We start from the raw sequence: 19804 nt of genomic DNA, 5'->3' as shown, positions 1-19804 counted from the left end.
GGTAGTTTAGTCTCATAAAATAAAATGGAAAACTTTATCAATATTTTCAGAATGGAAGAAACTGACATTTGCTGTCTCCGAAGTCAAAAAGTCAGTTTCATGTGGTTCAACCTAAATGGCAATTTTTATTTTCCTAGAAAATCAGCCACTTCATCTAATTTCTTGATGTAATAGAATAGTATTCACTGAAAATCACCTTCATATTGGGATGAGTTTAATGTTACCATCTATAAATTTCTCTGAACTTTTGAAAGGAAATTATAAAAAGTAAAAGGTTCAATAAAATTTAAAAATTCCAAGCATGAATTCTTCAGCCTCATGGAAACTGTAAAGCCCTAAGAGAGCCACTGGTTGCTTTCAGGGATTCTATAAACATAAAAGCCAAATTTATACTTGAGAACGTACATGTATTTTCTTGGGAGAGAATCCAATAGCTTTTATCAGATTCTCAAATGCCTAAGACCCAAATCACTTTAGGAGACAGTTTTGAAATGACATTTAAGAACAAATGTGATGAAAATTTTATGAAATGGAAGAAAGGAAAACGTCAACAAAATGCCCTTTTACATGGAGTACTAAGTCTCCCACGTAAACCAATATTTACCAATATTTACATTCTATTTTGTTCGAGAAAGGATCATTATACATGATGCTTCCATTCTTCTAAAAACTATGTGACAGGTAAACTAAGAGTTATGCTTTCAACAAACCTAAAGACGTGCTTTTCCTGTAAGGTTTCTCAACAGGTTTCCTCCTGTTAACAAAAGATGAACAAATAGACAAAGACAAAAGATACGGAAGTAATGGGGGAACCAAAATGGTAGATAATGAAAAGTAAATAGACCACCAGCAGAAGAGGTAAATCGTTTTTCTGCTCTTACAGTAGTGAAAGGAATCATAAAAACAAGAGGAAAATAGTGAATTACCTTTTCAAAGACAGCTGGAAGAGAAAAGGAGGAAGGTACTCCACAACATGAAAGAAATTGGAAACTGAAAAGCAAAGAGAAAAGGCTGAACGTGAAAAGAAGCCGCAAAATCAAGAATACGTATGGCCTATCTCACACAAACCTGTATTCTGCAGACAGTATTTCAAGTTTCTCTGGAGTGTGATGTAAAAGGAGAAAACGAACCTGCTGTACAAATTCCAAAGGCACAGGTGTGGCCTGTGTGAAGGTCTCTAGATGAATGCCATGGACGGGGTCCTCCACTATCAAACAGCCAATGTCAAACCACCTGCAACAGAATGAGGAGGACTGAGTTGTTTACGTGCCAAATAAAGGTTACAGTGACGAGAGAGAACAAACCCAAACAACTAGTATCATTCAGATAAAACATTAGAGTTCAAAAAGGAAGTGTTTTTCCTAATCAGTTTCCAAGAGGATAATCCATAAAAAGTATATATAAAATGACCTGTTGGCTTAATTCCAAGAGGAGGGAGGACAACAACAAAGAAAAAACACCTGAAACTTATCCACGTAAAGTTTTCCTCGCTGAGACTGAGGGAGGATGGAAAGAGGAGGATTCAAAAAAGCAACAGTTACTCATCTGAATATGCAAATACTTGATCACGGGTAACTTTTTAAAAATGTCACTTGCTAAAATACAGGAAATTTTATTTTACCATCTCTATGGTTACTATGTAGCCCACTTGCAGAGTTACTAGCAAATTAAGCTCATTCAGAGGAAATAACAAATCTTATCTTTATTCTTGATAATGTCTTTGAAAACACTTCATGAAATCAAGAAAACTTTCTTCCATTTAAAGTTACTCATAAATTATAAAAATACATTTTATAATTGCCTTAAGTCATCTGTAACGCCACTAGCATTTTAGATAACCAGAATTATGCAACCACCAGATGCCATGAAATCATGAGTTTGGATAACAAGAGGATATATAGAGCAAAAAAAGTTCAGTCTATTTTTAAAAATATGTAGATCTAATGAAATGTGATAAAATACGAAATGAATTAGGTAACTTCTATTTACATATTCAAAGAAAGAGCAAAGTAAAATACAAAATAACAGTTTTGCTAAGAATTAAAATGATAGCAGGTAATGTCTGTAGTATTCCTATCCTAAAACTTGGTTTCAAATAAACAACATTAAATAAGGACATGAATTTTATTTGGCATATTAATCAGTCAGTAACTTGTGTATAATGCAGATAGCAGAGAACAATCGTGGTGATTAAGGTGTCAGGCATGGACTTCCTGAAAAGCAGACTCACAGAAGGTAAAAGTCCCTTCCGTGATGCCGGTGAATACACATTAGAAGAACTCGAAGGTCCTCTTTGTTATCTGAAATTGTCGTGCTCTTGACCATATGAATTGGAATATCCCATTTAGTAGCTAGAACTGCAACCACGGTCATGCCCAGGAAAACCTCTACCATTTCTCTCACGAGTGCTGCTGGCTAGGGAAACACTGGGCTCGGCTCTCCTCTCCTCGTTACTGTCCTTCAACTCCATGGGCACGCCCCGCCCCACCCCATATTCATGGACAGTCACTAAGGCTCTGTCTCCCTCCCTTTCCCTCTCCAAGCAGCTGCTGAAAGAACTCTGACCGATCCCACAGGGGTCACTTTGACTAAAAAAGGGCTTAAGAAGAACTGTGGTTCCAAGATGCTTGGATTTCATTTACCAGCAAAAATCTCGTAACAGAATGTGGGAACTGCCACTCTGTTTTACAAAAGATAGATCATCTACCACCATCGGTCAATTCTCAGAAAAAAGGACATTTTAACACACCATGCACACAACCTAAGATTTTTCAACTTGGTGGGTTAAACTCAGAATAAGGATAGTCCATGCTTACACAGGCCTTTGTCCAGGTAAGGTACATCATGTTAGTTTTTCTCATATAGCATGGACTGATGCAGAATTCAAAGACTGGCAGGTCTGTCCTAGCTCTATTCTTTGTTAGGGCTAAACCCATTTTGGGATCTCTTCTTTTGGCTGTCTGGCTCTTCCTGGATTAGTTTCTTCTCCGTTGTAAGCATGGTTTTGACTTTATCTTCTGTGCACTTATTTCCCATAGGACCACGGCAGACAGAAGAGCCAAAGCAGGAATGATCAAGCGGTATGGATCCTGGCTTTGCTCTCCATTCACATGTCCTCACTCTTGCTCCTCTGTACCTTCCTGTCACAGCCCTTCCATTCTCTCCTCTTTAATCCACACCAGACACCAGGCATTTCCTAATACTAGAGTTTACCCTTGAACAATGTGGAGGTTAGGGTTGCTGTGACCCCCTGGTGCGGTCAAAAATCTAACAGCCGACTTTTAACCAGAATTCTTACTGATAACAGTCTATTAATACATATTTTGTATGTAACATATATAATATACCGTATTCTTACAATAGTTAAGAAAACCACAGGAATCGGGGCGCCTGGGTGGCTCAGTCGTTGAGCGTCTGCCTTCGGCTCAGGTCATGATCTCAGGGTCCTGAGATCGAGCCCCGCATTGGGCTCCCTGCTCCACGGGAAGCCTGCTTCTCCCTCTCCCCCCTGCTTGTGTTCCCTCTCTTGCTGTCTTTCTCTCTCTCTCTCAAATAAATAAATAAAATCTTTAAAAAAAAAAAAAAAAAGAAAAGAAAACCACAGGAAGAAAAAATACATTTTTAGTACTGAACTGTATCAGAAAAACCCAGTAAGTGGATCTGTGCAGTTCAAATCCATACTTTTCAAGAGTCAACTGTTTTTTACTATCCCTAATCTTCCTAATATGCTACTGTACTTGTCAAAAGGCACTTGGTAGGAAAAAATACCACATACCACATCTAGGTATGATGGGACAGTTGATGGCAGATCAATGCTCCCAATGAAAAGCTGGATGAGGTACACAGTTCCTGCATCTAAAGGTGTCAAAGAGCCAACTGGGGCAGGAGGACAAAATGGAGTAACACTGGGGATGGGGAAAAGCTTTCAGAGTGGGGTGAAGACCTTCAGCTGGACCTGAGCACCACCCAGCCTGAACTCAGCAACTAGACGAGAAGTGAAGGAAACCCACCACTAACACCTCCCTAAAGGTAGGGAAACGGTTAGAATTTTCTCTGGGGTTGTAGGTGCTCAGGAGCACCATGATTTATGTTCCCTTTCCACCCTGACAATACAGACAGGAGCAGAGTCGGGCATTCTAGCTGGCCGGCTACTTGAGTGATCCCTGTGGCCCTAGAGCGCACACACCAGCCCAAGTCGGCCCGCCACGGCGGCCCCAGCACCAGGCACAGTGGGACACCCCAAGGCTCGTTTACACACATCGACTGCACAGGGAACATCCCTATGAAAGGTCACCCTTCCAAGACTGGGAGAGCTAAGTGTTCTACCTAAGTCACAAAGTCCAAATGAGGAGACAGGAATATGCTTAAATGAAACAGAGATTCAGTCTACTGGATAAAGAGTGCATAAATTCAGAAAATAGAGCCAATCAGAGTTAAATACAGTAAGTGAAATGACAAATACACTGGAGGGAATCAGCAGCAAAGAAGACGACGTGGCAGAACAGTGATCTGGAAGACAGGGTATCATAAAGCAACCAAGCTGAAGAGCAAAAAGAAAAACAAAATGAAGATACGTTAAATGGTCTCTGGGACAACATTAACCATACCATATATATATACACTCGCATTATGGGGGTCCCAGAAAAGAGAGAGAAAGGAGCTAAAAACTTCCCTAACCTGGGGAAGGAAACAGAGATCCAGGTGCGAGAATCACCACCCAAAGTAAGATGAACCCAAGGAGGTCCACACCAAGAAACATAAACAGAATATCAAAAATTAAAGAGAGGATCTTAAAGCCATCAAGAGGTAAATACCTAGTTATAGACAATACAAGGGAAACGCCATAAAGCTACCAGCAGATTTCTTAACACAAATTTTGCAGAACAGAAGGGACTGGCATGATCTAGTCAAAGTAGAAAGAGAAAAAAACCTACAATCAGGAATACTCTACCTGAAGAAGGGTAAGTAATTGATCACCGCTAAACCAACCTTTTAAGAAATGTTAAGACTTTTCTAAGAAAAGAAAAGGCCATGCCTAGAGGTGAAAACTAGAAAAGGGAAAAATTTCACAGGTAAAAGCAAACACAGTAAAGGAAGTAGATCAATCACTTACACAGCTATTGTGAACATTAAAAGGCAAAAGTAGTAAAATCAATTATATCTACACTAATTAAGAGATTCAGAGATTCACAAAATAAAAAGATACAAAATATGACATCATATACATAAAAGGTAGAGGAATGAGTAAAGTGCTTTCTGAATGTGTCTGAACTTAACAGATCAACTTCATAGACTGCGTAACTTAAAATGTTATATAGGAATCTCATGATAACTACAAACCCAAAGCCTATTATAAATACACAAAAAATAAAACTACAACATAATACTACAGAAAGCCATCAGTCACAATAAAAGAGAAGGGAACATGACAGAACTACAGAAACTACAAAACAATGAAATGGTGGTGAAGTCTGCACCTATCAGTAATTACTTCAAATGTAAATGTCTAAATGCTCCAGTCAAAAGACATAGGGTGACTAGATAAAAAACAAGACCCATCTATATGCAGCCTAAAAGACATTCACTTTATACCTACAGACACACGGAGACTTTTAAGTGAAGGGATGGAAAAAGATATTTCATGCAAATGGAAGCAAAAAAAACCCAAAACTGGGAAGCATGACATGTATCAGAGCAAACAGATTTTGAAACAAAGACTGTAATAAAAGACGAAAAAGGCATTACATAATAATAATACTAATAATGGGATCAATCCAACAAGAGAGTAGAATAAGGCAATTATCTGTGTACCCAGCACTGGAATATCTAAATATGCAAAACAAGTATTTGCAGATCTCAAAGGAGAAAGTGACAGTAAAACAGTAACATTAAGGGATTTTACCCCTCCCCCACTTATATCAATGATGGATAGATCATCCACACAGAAAATCAGTAAGAAAATGGTGGCTTTCAACCAGATGGATTTATTAACACATCTATATACAACATTCCTTCCAAAACCAACTGAAGACATTCTTTTCAACAGCAAATGGAATGTTCCCAGGATAAATCATGTGTTAGGCCAAAAACAAGTCTCAATAAATGTCAGAGAATAAAATCCTATCAGAGAATAAAATCCTATCAAGCAGCACCTTTTCCTACCATAAGGCTATCAAACTGGAAATCAATTACAAGGGGAAAAAAACGAGGAAAAACAGGAACACATGGAGGCCAAACAATATGCTACTTACTAAACCAAAGGGTCAACACAAAAATCAAAGAGGAACTCAAAAAATCCTTGGAAACAATTGAAAATGGAAACCCAACGGCTGAAAATCCTTGGGACACAGCAAAAGCAGTTCTAAAAGCCTACCTCAACTAAAAAGTTCCACCTTACAACCTAACGGACCTAGGAAAAGAACAAACAAAGCTCAAAGATCATAGAAGGAAAAAAATAATAAAGATCAGAGTGGAAATAGAAGCCAAAAAAAAAAAAAAAAATCAAGAGCTACTTCTTTGAAACCATAAACAAAATCAACCTTTAGCCAGACTAATCAAGAAAAAAGTCAAAAAATTTTAAGAGCTACTTGTGAATACTATGAAAAATATATGCCACCAAACTAGACAACCTGGAAGAAATATATACATTCCAAAAAACATACAAGACTGAATCAGGAAGAAACAGAAAATGTGAACAGATTATTTACTAGTAACAAAACTAAGTAATCAAAAAGCCCCCAACAAACAAAATCCAGGACCAGGCAGTTTCACAAGAGAATTCTGAATTATTTAGAGGTCTATCCAGAAAAACAGAATAGGAAGGAAAACTTCCAAATTCATTCCACAAGGCCAGCATTACCCTGATAGCAAAATTAGACAAGAACACTACAAAAAAGAAAGTTATAGGCCAATATCCCTGATGAACACAGATGCAAAAATCCTCAAAACATTAGCATACCAAATTCAACAATACATTAAAATAATCACAACAATCGAGTGGGACTTATTCCAGGGATGCAAGACTGGTTCGACATTTGCAAATCAACGTGATATATCACATTAACAAAACCTGGGATAAAAACCATATGATCATTTCAGTAAATGCAGAAAGAGCACTTGATAAAATTCAACATCCGTTCATGATAAGAATTCTCAATAAAGTGGGTTTAGAGGGAACACACCTCAACATAATAAAGACCATATATGACAAACCCATAGGTAACATCATAATGGTGAAAAACCAAGATTTTCCCCTAAGACTGAGACAAAGATGTCCACTCTGACCACTTTTATTCAACAGAGCACTAAGTTCTAGCCACAGAAATCAGACAAGAAAAAATAAATAAAAGGCATCCAAATTGGGTAAGGAAGAAGTCAAACCCTCAATAATGAAAGAGAATATGATACTATGTATAGGAAAACTTAAAGACGCCACCAAAAAACTAAAAGAACTAATAAACTCAGTGAAGTTGCAAGATACAAAATCAACACATGGAAATCTGGTATATCTCTCTATACTAATAACAAAGTAGCAGAAAGAGAAATTAAGAAAACAGTCCCATTTACAAGTGCATCAAATGAATAAAATACCTAGGAATATATTTAGCAAAGAAGGTGAAAGACCTGTACTCTTAAAACTGTAAGACAATGGGGGCGCCTGGGTGGCTCAGTCGTTAAGCGTCTGCCTTCGGCTCAGGTCATGATCCCAGGGTCCTGGGATCGAGCCCCGCATCGGGCTCCCTGCTCGGCAGGAAGCCTGCTTCTCCCTCTCCCACTCCCCCTGCTTGTGTTCCTGCTCTCACTGTCTCCCTCTGTCAAATATATAAATAAAATCTTTAAAAAAAAACAACTGTAAGACAATGAAGAAAAAGGGAAGGTGACACAAATGGAAAGATATTCCATGCTTATGTAGTAAAATCAATAGCATTAAAATGTCCACACTACCCAAAACAATCTACAGATTCAATGCATCCCCTATCAAAATACTGGTAGTATTTTTCACAGAACTAGAGCAAATAATACCAAAATATGTAAAAAACCACAAAAGACCTTGATAGCCAAAGCAATCTGGAGAAAGAAGCTTTTCCCCCTAGCATTCAAAGCTCTTCACACATCTGTCCCCAAACCACTTCTTGATTTCCTAAATCCAAAAAATGATCAGCAAAGCTAATGTAACCACTGACCCCAGAATCCTCTTCATCATCTTCAAGCTTTTCTTCCACTCAGAATGTCCTATTCCTGCCACTTATCCAAATTTTACCTACTCTTCACTATCCCGTCCAAGTCCCAATCACTCACGAATCTCATCTGACGCTACCTCTACACTCAGTTATTTCTCCTCGAATTGTATATAACATTTCCTATCAGCAAAAAATTACACACTATTTTACACAGTCACTTAAAACTGTTCATCTGTGTACATATTTTCTCCCAACTGGCCAACAGTATAACCTCAGAGTTGGAGAACATTTTTAATATACTGTAGCCATAAAGCACCAGGCACAATGCTACTCAATACTAAATAAACAAAAAATGTAACAAAACCAAATGTGATTACAAAAGAGACCAATTTCAACAGTTGGGAAGCTCTTTCAGTATAAATAAATTCAACATGTTAAAAATAATTTCTTCCATAAAAAAGCCATCTAAAGTACAAAGCCCTTAAAGACCATAACGAATCCTATTCTCTGAATATTCTCCAAACTAAATAGATAAGCATCATTGCTAGATTTCAAACCTGGTGACTGCCACCAGGCCCTGTTGCCCATACCTTCCATTATGCCGAATAACTGCGTGAATGACTATGTTGGTTACTGGTGATCAATTACCTCTAAGCCAATACAACATTGTATCCTCTTAAATTTAGTGCTATCATATTCAGTGATTGTACACACAATCTTACAATGCAGGCATTACTATCTCCAGTTTATAATTAAAAAGGAGAAACCTGGGTAGAAGTGTGAGCTGAGCTTTGGAGATCACACAGCTAGTTAAATGATATAGCTAGACAAGAATATAATTTTCTCCAAAATAGGATACACTTTTTTTACTAGGTATTCAGTGTCAGCCCCCCAGGACCAATTGTATTTTGCTCATAAGACAAACAAAAGGGTAAGCCTCTTACTGAATAATTATATGCCACCAAACTAGACAACCTAGAATACATGGATACATTTCTAGAAACATACTACCTACCAAGACTGAATCATAAAGAAATCAAAAATCTGAACAGACCGATTTCTAGTGAGGAGATTCTAGTTAGTTATCAAAAACCTCCCAACAAACAAAAGTCAGGACCAGACACCTTCACCGGTAAACTCTACCACACATTTAAAGAAAAATTACTACCAATGCTTCTCAAAGTCTTCCAAAACAGTAAGAAAAGGGACACTTCCAAACTCATTTTACAAGGCCAGCATTCCCCTGATATTAAAATCAGACAAGGACACAACAGAAAAGAGAATCAAAGGCCAATTTCCATGAGAAACATATAAGTAAAAATTTTCAACAGAATTATTAGGCCAAATTCAACATTAAAAGGATCATACACATGATTTAGGATTTATTCTACAGAGATGTAGAGATGTTTCCACATCCACATATCAATGTGATACAACACATTAACAAAATCAAGGGCAAAAATCATACAATCATCTCAACAGATGCAAAAAAAAGCACGTGATAAAATTCAACAATTGTTAATGATAAAAACTCTCCAAACAGGTTTAGAAGGAATGTACTCAAAATAGTAAAGGCCACATATGACAAGCCCATAGCTAGTATCATATGCAACAATGAAAAGCTGAAAGTGTTTCCCCTAAGATCACGAACAAGACAAGGATGCCCATTCTTTCCACTTCCATTATTCAATATGGTACTGAAAATCCTTACCAGAGCAATTAAGCAAGGAAAGCAAATAAAAGGCGTCCAAATTGGAAAGGAAGAAGGAAAACTGTGACTATTTTCAGATGACATGATGCTACATAAAGGAAAACACTCAAAACTAAAAAAAAAAGTTAGAACTCATAAATGAATTCAGTAAAGTTGCAGAATAAAAAATCAATATGCCAAAATCTGTTGCAATATCTATATACTAATAAACTATCAAAAAGAAAACAAGGAAACAATAGCACTTACAATCGCATCCAAAAGGACAAAACACTGAGGAACAGATTTAACCAAGAAGGTGAAAGATCTCTACTCTGAAAACTATGACACATTGATGAAAAAACCTGAAAACTCAAATATATGGAAAAATATTCCAGACTCAGGGACTGGAAGAATTAAAATTGTTAAAATGTCCACACTATTCATAAAGCAATCTACAGATTCAATGCAATTTCTATCAAAATTCCAACGGCAGGGCACCTGGGTGGCTCAGTCTTGTTAAGCGGCTGCCTTTGGCTCAGGTCATGATCCCGGGGTCCTGGGATCGAGCCCCGCATCGGGCTCCCTGCTCGGCGGGAGGCCTGCTTCTCCCTCTCCCACTCCCCCTGCTTGTGTTCCCTCTCTCGTTGTGTCTCTCTCTGTCAAATAAATAAATAAAATCAAAAAAAAAAAAAAAATTCCAATGGCATTTTTCACAGAAATAGAACACTAAAGTTTGTATGGAACCACAAGACCCTGAATAGCCAAAGCCATCTTGGGAAAGAAGCAGCTTTGATTTCAAACTATATTACAAAGCTATGCTCATCAAAATAGTATGGTATTGGCCTAGTAATAGACACAAAGATCAATCCAAAAAGAATAGAGAGCTGAGGAATAAACCCACACATATGGTCAATTAATTTACAACAAAAGAGCCAGGAATATACACTGGGAAAAGGACAGCCTATACAATAAATGGTGCTGGGGAAATTGGACTACTTACACCATACACAAAAAGTAACTTGAATGGTTCAAGACTTGAACTTAAGACTGGAAACCATAAAACTCCTAGAGGACAAGAGGGAGTAAGCTGCTTGATATCAGTCTTGGTGATAATTTTTTGGATTTGACACCAAAAGCAAAGGCAACAAAAGCAAAAATCAGTAAGTAAGACTACATCAAACTAAAAAGGTTCTACACAGCAAAGGAAACCATCAACAAAATGAAAAGGCAACCTACTAAAGGGGAGAAAACATTCACAAATCACATTCCTCATAAGGTGTTTAACATCTAAAATAGATAAAAAAGGGCGCCTGGGTGGCTCAGTTGGTTAAGCGACTGCCTTCAGCTCAGGTCATGATCCCAGGGTCCTGGGATCGAGTCCCGCATCGGGCTCCCTGCAGAGCAGGGAGCCTGTTTCTCCCTCTCCCACTCCCCTTGTGTTCCCTTCTCGCTGTGTCTCTCTCTGTCAAATAAATAAATAAAAAATCTTTAAAAAAATTTTAAAAATTAAAAAAATAAAATAGATAAAAAACTCGAACTCAAGAACAAAAAAACAATCCAATTAAAAAATGGGCAGAGGCTCTGAATAGTTTCCCAAAGACATAGAGATGACCAACATGTACATGAAAAGATGCTCAACATCACTCATCATCAGGGATATGCAAATCAAAACCATAGTGGGACATCACCTTACACCTGCTGGGCTGGCTATTACCAAAAAGTCAAAAAAATAAGTACTGGAAAAGATATGGAGATAAAGCAAGCCTTTGATGAGAATGTCAACTGGTACAAAACAATATGGAGGTTCCTCAAAAAATTAAATAAGCCATATTGATCCAGCAATTCCACTTCTGCGTATTTATCTGAGGGAAATGAGAACACTACCTTGAAGAGATATATGCACCCCCCCCCCCCCCCCCCCCACCAATCCATGTTCACTGCAGCATTATTTACAGTAACTAAGACATGGAAACAACCTGTGTCTGTCAATGGAAGAATGAATAAAGAAAATGTGGTGTGTACAGACACACACACACACAATTATTCAGCCATGGAAAAAGAAGGAAATCTTGCCATTTGCAACAATACGAATGGACCTTCAGGGCATTATACTAAGGGAAATAAGTCACAGAAAAATACTGTATGATCCTACTTTTACGCGGAATAAAAAAATATGAACTCACAGATACAAAGAACAGACTGATGGTTGGAAAGGCGGTGGGCAGGGGGGCAAGTAAAACGAGTGAAGGGTGTTGTTAAAAGAAACTTTCAGTTATAAAGTCAGTCATGAGGATAAAATGTACAGCACAGTGACTACACTTTATACTGTACTGTATATCTGAAAATTGCTAAGAAAGTAGATCTTGAGAGTTCCCATTACAAGAAAACAAATTTGTAATTATGTTAAAAAAAAAAAAAAAGCCTCTTACTTGTCAGGTAGCAATTCCGCAATGAAGTTTTCTACTGACACAGCAGTCTGCTTTTCATGGATCACTCCAGTTCGACGCAAGCTGTCTATCCGTTCCTGGGCACCCTGAATGACAACCATGTAGGTTAGAAACCATTTCTAATTATTCAGTATTAAATATACTAATATGGTTATACAAGTAATACACAAATACATTTACACACGAACACCTATATACCCATTGTAAACATTCAAATACAGAAGTATGAAGAGTAAATAGTACAGAAGTCCAATTCATGTTCCCCTCAGTATTAACAGTTTATAGAGCATATTCCAAGTTATTCCCACATACACTATTATTTGGGTTGCTACTACGAAATGGATTATTTTTATATTAATGTTCTACTTGGTTATTACTAATAAAATGAAACTATGTACTTCTTAACGTTGATCTGCCAACGGGATATCTTACTGATAAAAATCTTTTTTCAGCCCTAGTAGTTTTTAATTAATTTTCCCTTCAGGTATCTAGGTAGGCCATTGTATCAAAGTGAATGTTTTTTTTCTCTTGCTTCTTACTTCCTTTAAATATAGCCTTAAAATATGCACCAAAATGGCAGCTGATTTATATTTAACTGCAAATGTATACATCGCACCAAAACTTATTTACCATTTATGCAATAAAACTGAGGGGCTGAGAACACTGTATAGATAACTCAAAATCATCAATACATTTCTTATGGTAGAAAATTACAAGTTTTTCGTAAAGTTGCTATTTACTACTTTATCTGAATCACTTCATAAACAGTGATCATAAGAGAAGTGACAGTAAGTGTTCAAAAAGCAAGACAAAATGCATTCTATTTTTGAATAAAACTACCATGGATAATACATTAGCCTACTTTTCCTATGGACAGCAGAGGTAAGTAGTGAATGAGAAAAAGTGGTCAATTCTCATCAAATGAAAATTTCAAAAGCTAGGACACTTCTAGAGACAAATGGACTTACTTCGGAGACAACAGAAATAAAGAAGAGAAGGTGACCAGTGCATGAAAATGGGTAAACCAATTTAAGACATTAGCTTATAAAGATTAAGGATGAAAGAAGATATGAATTAAGCTACACTTAATATCGACTGTATTTTTGCTCACTCTTATCTCTCTAGTACCACACACAACTGTCTAACCCTAGAGACATTCAGTAAGAAAACACTACACGAAAAAACGAAGAAGGGAAGAAATAAGGGCCTTCTTAAAAATTTTTATTACTCATGTTAAGAATCTGAATGATGTAAATCTACTAACAGTGAATGAGGAGGCAGCTGTTGAATTTGAAAGAAAATGTAACAGATAAGATGTTATACTGGATAATGTAAATTTGCCTCAATCATTTTCCTCCCAAGAGGAAATCAGTTACGGTTGAATTTTGATTAGGGAGTTAGTGGGATATTTAAGAGATTCATCCCTAACTCTTTGAAGATATCTAAGCTAAGCACAACAACAAAATATTCCTAGATTTAATGTTTCCAGGAAACTAAGTTTGTTCATTTTTTACTATACTACAACATAGGACTTTGTATTTCATAAGGAAAATGAAGAGGGGGTTATATGTGCCTCTTCTCCTCTGATGTTAATTAAGTGTGGCATCTTTTGGAATAGACGCTTTAAGATCAGTCCCTACCAATGTTTTTGAGAATAAAATTTTAACTTTATTTTCAGAAGTGTAAGGGATCAAGAATTAGGTAGTTTTGAGGCCACACTGAAGTAATTATCTCAAACGGAAGGATACAGAAAGGCCCCCAGAGCTTATCCTGTACTCTAAGAGTTTATACTAAGCGATTTGGTTTAATCAAAATTCCATGCTTCTTCTTACCTGCATATAAATATTATCTACATCTTTGGTAAAGTAAGTTATAAAACAGTGGTCATAACTATGACTCTGCAATGAAATTAACGGTTGGCACATAAGTTTCAGAAGCTCCCTAATGTTACTTATGGCAGATTTATTTCCTTAAACCTAAGTTTTCCTTCAAACAAAGTCTGATGGGGAGTAAAAAATCTGGGTTCAAATTTTAATATTCTAGGATTCTACATTATTTTTCTTCTCATTAGCTCCCTCTACTGCTTCTGAAAAAAACAGCTGATAAATTTGTAAATGATTTTCCTATGCATGCATCAGTTTCAATGAATTTTGATTTTAAGCTTTTATTTAAAATTATGGAAAAGAAACCCGAATATTTGAATTTGAAGGGCAAAAACCAACAGCAAAAATGAATCTGTCAAACACTAATAAAACCACCACATAAACTGATGGATTAATATTACCTAGAAGATGAGGTTTTTCTTTTAGAAAAAAATCTCAATCAGCCTTTTAAGAGCAGCACCTAATGATTTTAAGTATCTTCTATGTAATAATATTTAATATAACAAAATATTTAAGACACATGTTTTAAAAACCATGAAAATTTTGAGTTATATTCCAAATATCACATGGTGATTTATCATAAAAAATTAATGACCTATCAGCTGACAACTCTGTCTGGTCTCTCTTCAGTTTTGATGGGAACAAACAACTGGAAACCATATGACTTGCAAAAGGGTTTTACCCAGTCATTATGTTATTTGTATTCCCAACATCAAAAACAATTTTGAATTGTCCCTTCAGATGACACTCAGGAGTCTTTCATGTTCGGAGGCAATGTATCACGTGAATATTTGGTGGGTAAGAGGTATGTTTCATTTCCCAAAGGGAGAGAACAGGGCTTCCTAAGGGGGAGATGGGAAAGGAGAACAAGTTGCCTTAATCGCAGGTACATATGGGCAGAAAATTTTTAGGCAAGAGTACATATGGAAGCTGAAGAAGCTGGGTTCCTTAAAACTCTCTGGGTCTCCTCAGATCTTGTAAAATCTTTGTGTATCAAGAGGTACTTCTAGACCAGTTTGAAGACCACTGTTTGACTGTGGAGGTTCGATCAAGGTACTGCAACAGGTGGGCCGCTGGAGTGCTATTAAGTGAAAAATCTTTATTCTTCTCATGAAACTGATAGGGTGTTAAACCAAAACTGGAAGCAGATCCTACAATGAAAATGTTTTCTGTATTAGACTGCTAACTTGAGGAAATAAATGATTAATTTTAAAAACACACCCTTACACTTTTAATTCTGATGTTTACAGTTTAGACATTTTGATAAAACTGCTAGATATTCATTCTAAAGGATATCTAAGAGTTCACATCTGTGAACCAAACCAAAATTCCTGCTCTTGAGGACCTTAATTCTTGTGGGAAAACACTATAAAACACAATGATAGAGTGTAGGAGAAGGTGCTGAGTACTACAGGAAAGAAAACAGAGGCACAGAAGGGTGATCTTGGTACAGAAGTGTGGAATGTAGTACTAAACAGGCAGTCAGGACAGGCCACGCCGTGCAAGGAAGATTGAAGACTTAAAGAAGGTTTAAGAGAGCCAACCAAGTACACATTTGAGGGAGAATGTCCCCAAGAGAAGAAAGAGCTAGTGAAAAGGCTAAGCGAGGGCATGCCAGTCAAGTAGGAAGAGCTAGAAGGGAACTGAAGTGCCTGGCGCGAGTGAGCAAGGGGAAGACCAGCCGGAGAGGCAGCCAGACAGGGAACAAGCACCACGTCAGCCAGACTGTGTGGGGCCGTGGAAGCCACCGTAAGGAATGTGGGTTTACAACGGGTAAAATATAAAGTGCTGAAACACAAGTGACACGCTCTGACCTGTGACTGGAAAGGATCACCTGGCTACTCCGTTCAGAAGGACCTAGAGGGCCACAAGGTTACCCCATTCAGATAATGCTAAAATCGGATGGCCTAGTAGAAGTCAATGGCAAGGTTCCATCAAGACACTGCAGTGGCGGTGGGCATGTGAGAAGAGTCAGATGCTGGACACACTGTGAACAAGTGTGGAGGACGAACAAGATTTCTTAATGAACTGGACATAGGTAAAGAGAGGAGTCAAGGGTGACTCCAAGGTTTCTCACCTGAGAAAATGGAAGAATAGTTCTGCCATCAATGAATGGAGATAGACAAGGCCAGAGGAGCAGGCTTGGAGGAAAGAAAAGCAGATGGATGCTAAACATGGTTAAGTTTGAGACATTCAAGTTAAGGGGTTGAGGAGGCAACTTTTACATAAATCTAGCTGACATGAGAGGCCTGTGCTGGAGATAGAAACTTGAAACTGTCCACACACAGATGGTATTTAAAGCCACCAGACACTATCAACTCACGAGGGAGGGAATGTAAAGACAAGATTAGGGGGAACCAGCAAAGGAGGCACAGGGGAGTGAGCAAATAGTGAGGCAAGGAAAAAAACAAAAGTATGGCACTTCAGAAGTCAAGTGAAAGAAACATTAAAGAATAACAACTGTCTCAAAAGCCAGTGACAGGCAAAACAAGATGGGGAACACTGCTGACCTGCGCAGCATTCTCTGGGGAGTCAGGCTAAGTGCCTGACGGGGCCGGGTGTAAGAGAATATGAAGGGAACAATTAGAGATAAGATGTTGGCAATTCTTTGGAGGAGTTTTGCTGCAAAAAGCAGCAAAAAAATTAAGGTGGTAGATGATGAGGAGAGGAGGTTAAAAAAAATTTGTTCAAAATTTCTTTCGTTTGCTTTTTTAAGTGGGAGAAATATTTGTTTGCTGATGACCTGTTCACTGTTCATTTGTTCTTGCGTGTCTATATGCTGGTGGTAAAAAAATGTATGAGAGGACAGGATTCTTGGAACTTTAACCTTCACTGGCTTGAGGGGACCAGACCTAGTTCACTGAGAATGGAACTGGTTTCATGCAGATGTGTGACAAGTTTTTTAATGGTAACAGGCCAGAAGACAAACTGTAATATTGAAGTGGTGGTGTATGTGGTTGTATGAAATTTCTCTTTAAAATAAGTTACCCTATCATCTGTCCCTGTTATGGAGAATTTATTATCTATAGACTTGATCAGAAGATCCTCTTCTCTCACTATGGCAAAACTAAGGAAGCCTCTTCCTATTGATGTTATTATTGATAATATTTAATAGGTCTCTATTAAAAGAGACCTTGGCAAACTCTGGTTATATATAAGTATTATACATACCTATAAGGTGCCAGGCAGTCAGGTCCTTAAGGCAAGGGAATTAAAAGGATGGAGAAGGGGAAGAATCAAAGCAAGAAAGCAAGAGAAAGCTTTCCGGATGAATGCTGAGTCCCCTCACCAAGTACAAGAGAAAAGGGAGACTTAAAAGGGCCAATCTAGAACCTGCCTACTGGAACTCCATTACTACTCTGAAACTTTCAAATGTTAGAGTCCCCAAAACCATGAAGAAATACGTAAGTGTAAAGTATTATTAATAGTGATAGTAATAAAAAGCTTAGAGAATTCTAAAGGTACTGTAATTTCAGTACAAAATTTTTAAATTCAGTAGAACTTAAAGGTTAGCACTAGGTTAAGATTTCTTTTAGGACTAACTACTCTCTCTGTGTTCTCTGCAAGTTGTTTCCTCCCCTGCCCAAGCATCAAAACCTACCCTGAGTTTCTTTAAATTAAAACTCCACTGTATCTTCATTACACAACAGTTGTCTAAATAAAAACCAAGATGATCAATACCTTAGAATGTAGAAACCCATTAGCTCCATAAAGAGCAAAAGATTATCAGAATTATGAAAAAATTAACTGCCAGTTTCTTTATGCTGAAAAAAGGTGTTGTATTACTCACTTTTAATCCAGCCGCATAGCCCACTGGCTGTGGGGCAATATTGGACTGTCCAGCTTCCCCTATGACCACAGCTAAGCCAAAGACCTCCTGGAAGGCATCTCGGATGGCAGCAACTTTTACTTCTTTATTTGAGGTCACTACAATATCCAGTTCACCTCCAGATTCTACAAAGATCAGAAGAAAATTTCAATTCCAAATTAAAATAATGAAATTCTCATAAGCAATGCCATATGCTAACATTTTATTAATAATTATTACTGACCTCACAAAATACAGCAAGATACAGATGATGAACTTTTTTATAGGCTGAGGAAACTAAGATTGATAAGGCCTTGCCTAAGGTAACACAGCTACTTACTTAGCGACGATGTCGGGACTCAAACCTAGGTCTGTCACATACCAAAATCTTCTTTTCACTACACAGCTGATCCATCACACACGTTTTCATCTCCTCATCTAACAGCATCTTATTCCAAGTGCTTAGACCCAAACTACCACTTTTCCTGACTTAAAAATGAGCACTTAATGCATTATCTGAGGGAGTCTCATCTGCAGGCAGAAGATAGCACATATCTTCTAATGGTTCTGAGTATCCCATCTGCCACAGAACACAACAGTTTTTTTTCTATGGAATACTGTTCCAGAATGTATTAGTAGCCCCACCTTAAAACAGCATTTTGTGGTCAAACAAGCTTGGGAAATACTTTATACGTTTCTTTCTTAGAAATTCACAATGAACATTATATCAAGATTCTGAGAAAACCAAAAGTTAAAATTCATGGCTTTAACCCAGTACTACTTTCCATACTTAATGTGTTCATGGAATATGTTAACATCTAATAACCACTCCTAGAAAGTTTTCCATAGATGTCAATTTGGGAAATAATGTTCTAACAGCTATGAAAAAAGTTTAATTTTCTACTATATCACTCTATTGATTTCACAAGATCTCATTTTCTAGTAAGTTTAAACTTTGGATAAAACATTGCATTTTTTAAGGCTGCAAATCAAAATGGTTTTTCTGCTGTTGGTTAATAAAGACACACATCTATTATACACAAACTTCTAATACCATCGGGATGCTGGAGTTCCTAGGCCTTCAACTATTGAGCTATCACAGAAATGAATTATGTGGCTTGTGAAATCCAAGTTACACATTTAGGATACACTAGAGAAAATGAAAATGAAGACTGTTATTGATGATTACAAGTAATTTGTCAGAGTTGTAAAGAAGCCTGCACTAAATGAGGACTGCCATGAAATGTTTTTTATCTAGAAAACAGTTTAAATGTGGGAGTCAACTTTATCATACAACCACATCATTAAAAGAAAAAAAAACAGCAGATGCCACAAATGGGATATTTAGTTATAAATTATACAACTATTACTGTCCTAATATGCAAGCATATAAGGAAATGGAAATACCAACATATATAAAACTTGAAATTTAAAAAGGCTAAGATATGAAATAAATATTTTAAAACCTTTTTATTTTCAATTATTTTTAAAACCTATGTACCATTTAGACAGAGTAATTTGATCAAATACACCTAACTTTTAAAAAAATCTTTATCTAACAGTTTGTGACATACTGAGTTCAAAGACCTAGTTCTGAGCATAGCGTATTTTGCTACTTAGTATTAATGGCTATCACTAGTAAACAGATTTATCCAGAAAGCTGTTTGTATGGTAAACCATTTTGCCCCAGAAACAATGCTATGCTTTTCCCTAATATGTTGTGGAATAGCTGATAGTATCTTCAAAATACGTGGGCTTTTTATCAAGTATCTTTTTTCCTAATAGGATGATCTATA

The 19804-nt window shown here is 37.1% G+C and overlaps 1 protein-coding gene across 1 annotated transcript in view; it reads right to left on the bottom strand.

Moving 5' to 3' along the window:
• Positions 1-19804, bottom strand: part of PRRC1 (proline rich coiled-coil 1) — a 47558-nt gene that overhangs the window by 14964 nt on the left and 12790 nt on the right. Inside the window, exons 6-8 of the mRNA XM_021701765.2 lie at positions 17991-18154; positions 12300-12403; positions 1131-1233 (exon numbers count right to left, since the gene is read on the bottom strand). Coding sequence (XP_021557440.1) covers positions 1131-1233; positions 12300-12403; positions 17991-18154 — 371 coding nt within the window. The remainder of the gene's footprint in view (positions 1-1130; positions 1234-12299; positions 12404-17990; positions 18155-19804) is intronic.

Source organism: Neomonachus schauinslandi, chromosome 7 (genome assembly GCF_002201575.2).
Source record: "Neomonachus schauinslandi chromosome 7, ASM220157v2, whole genome shotgun sequence".
NCBI classification, from domain to species: domain Eukaryota; kingdom Metazoa; phylum Chordata; class Mammalia; order Carnivora; family Phocidae; genus Neomonachus; species Neomonachus schauinslandi.
Note: the sequence above shows the minus strand (reverse complement) of the source record. Positions and strands in the feature narration are given on the sequence as shown.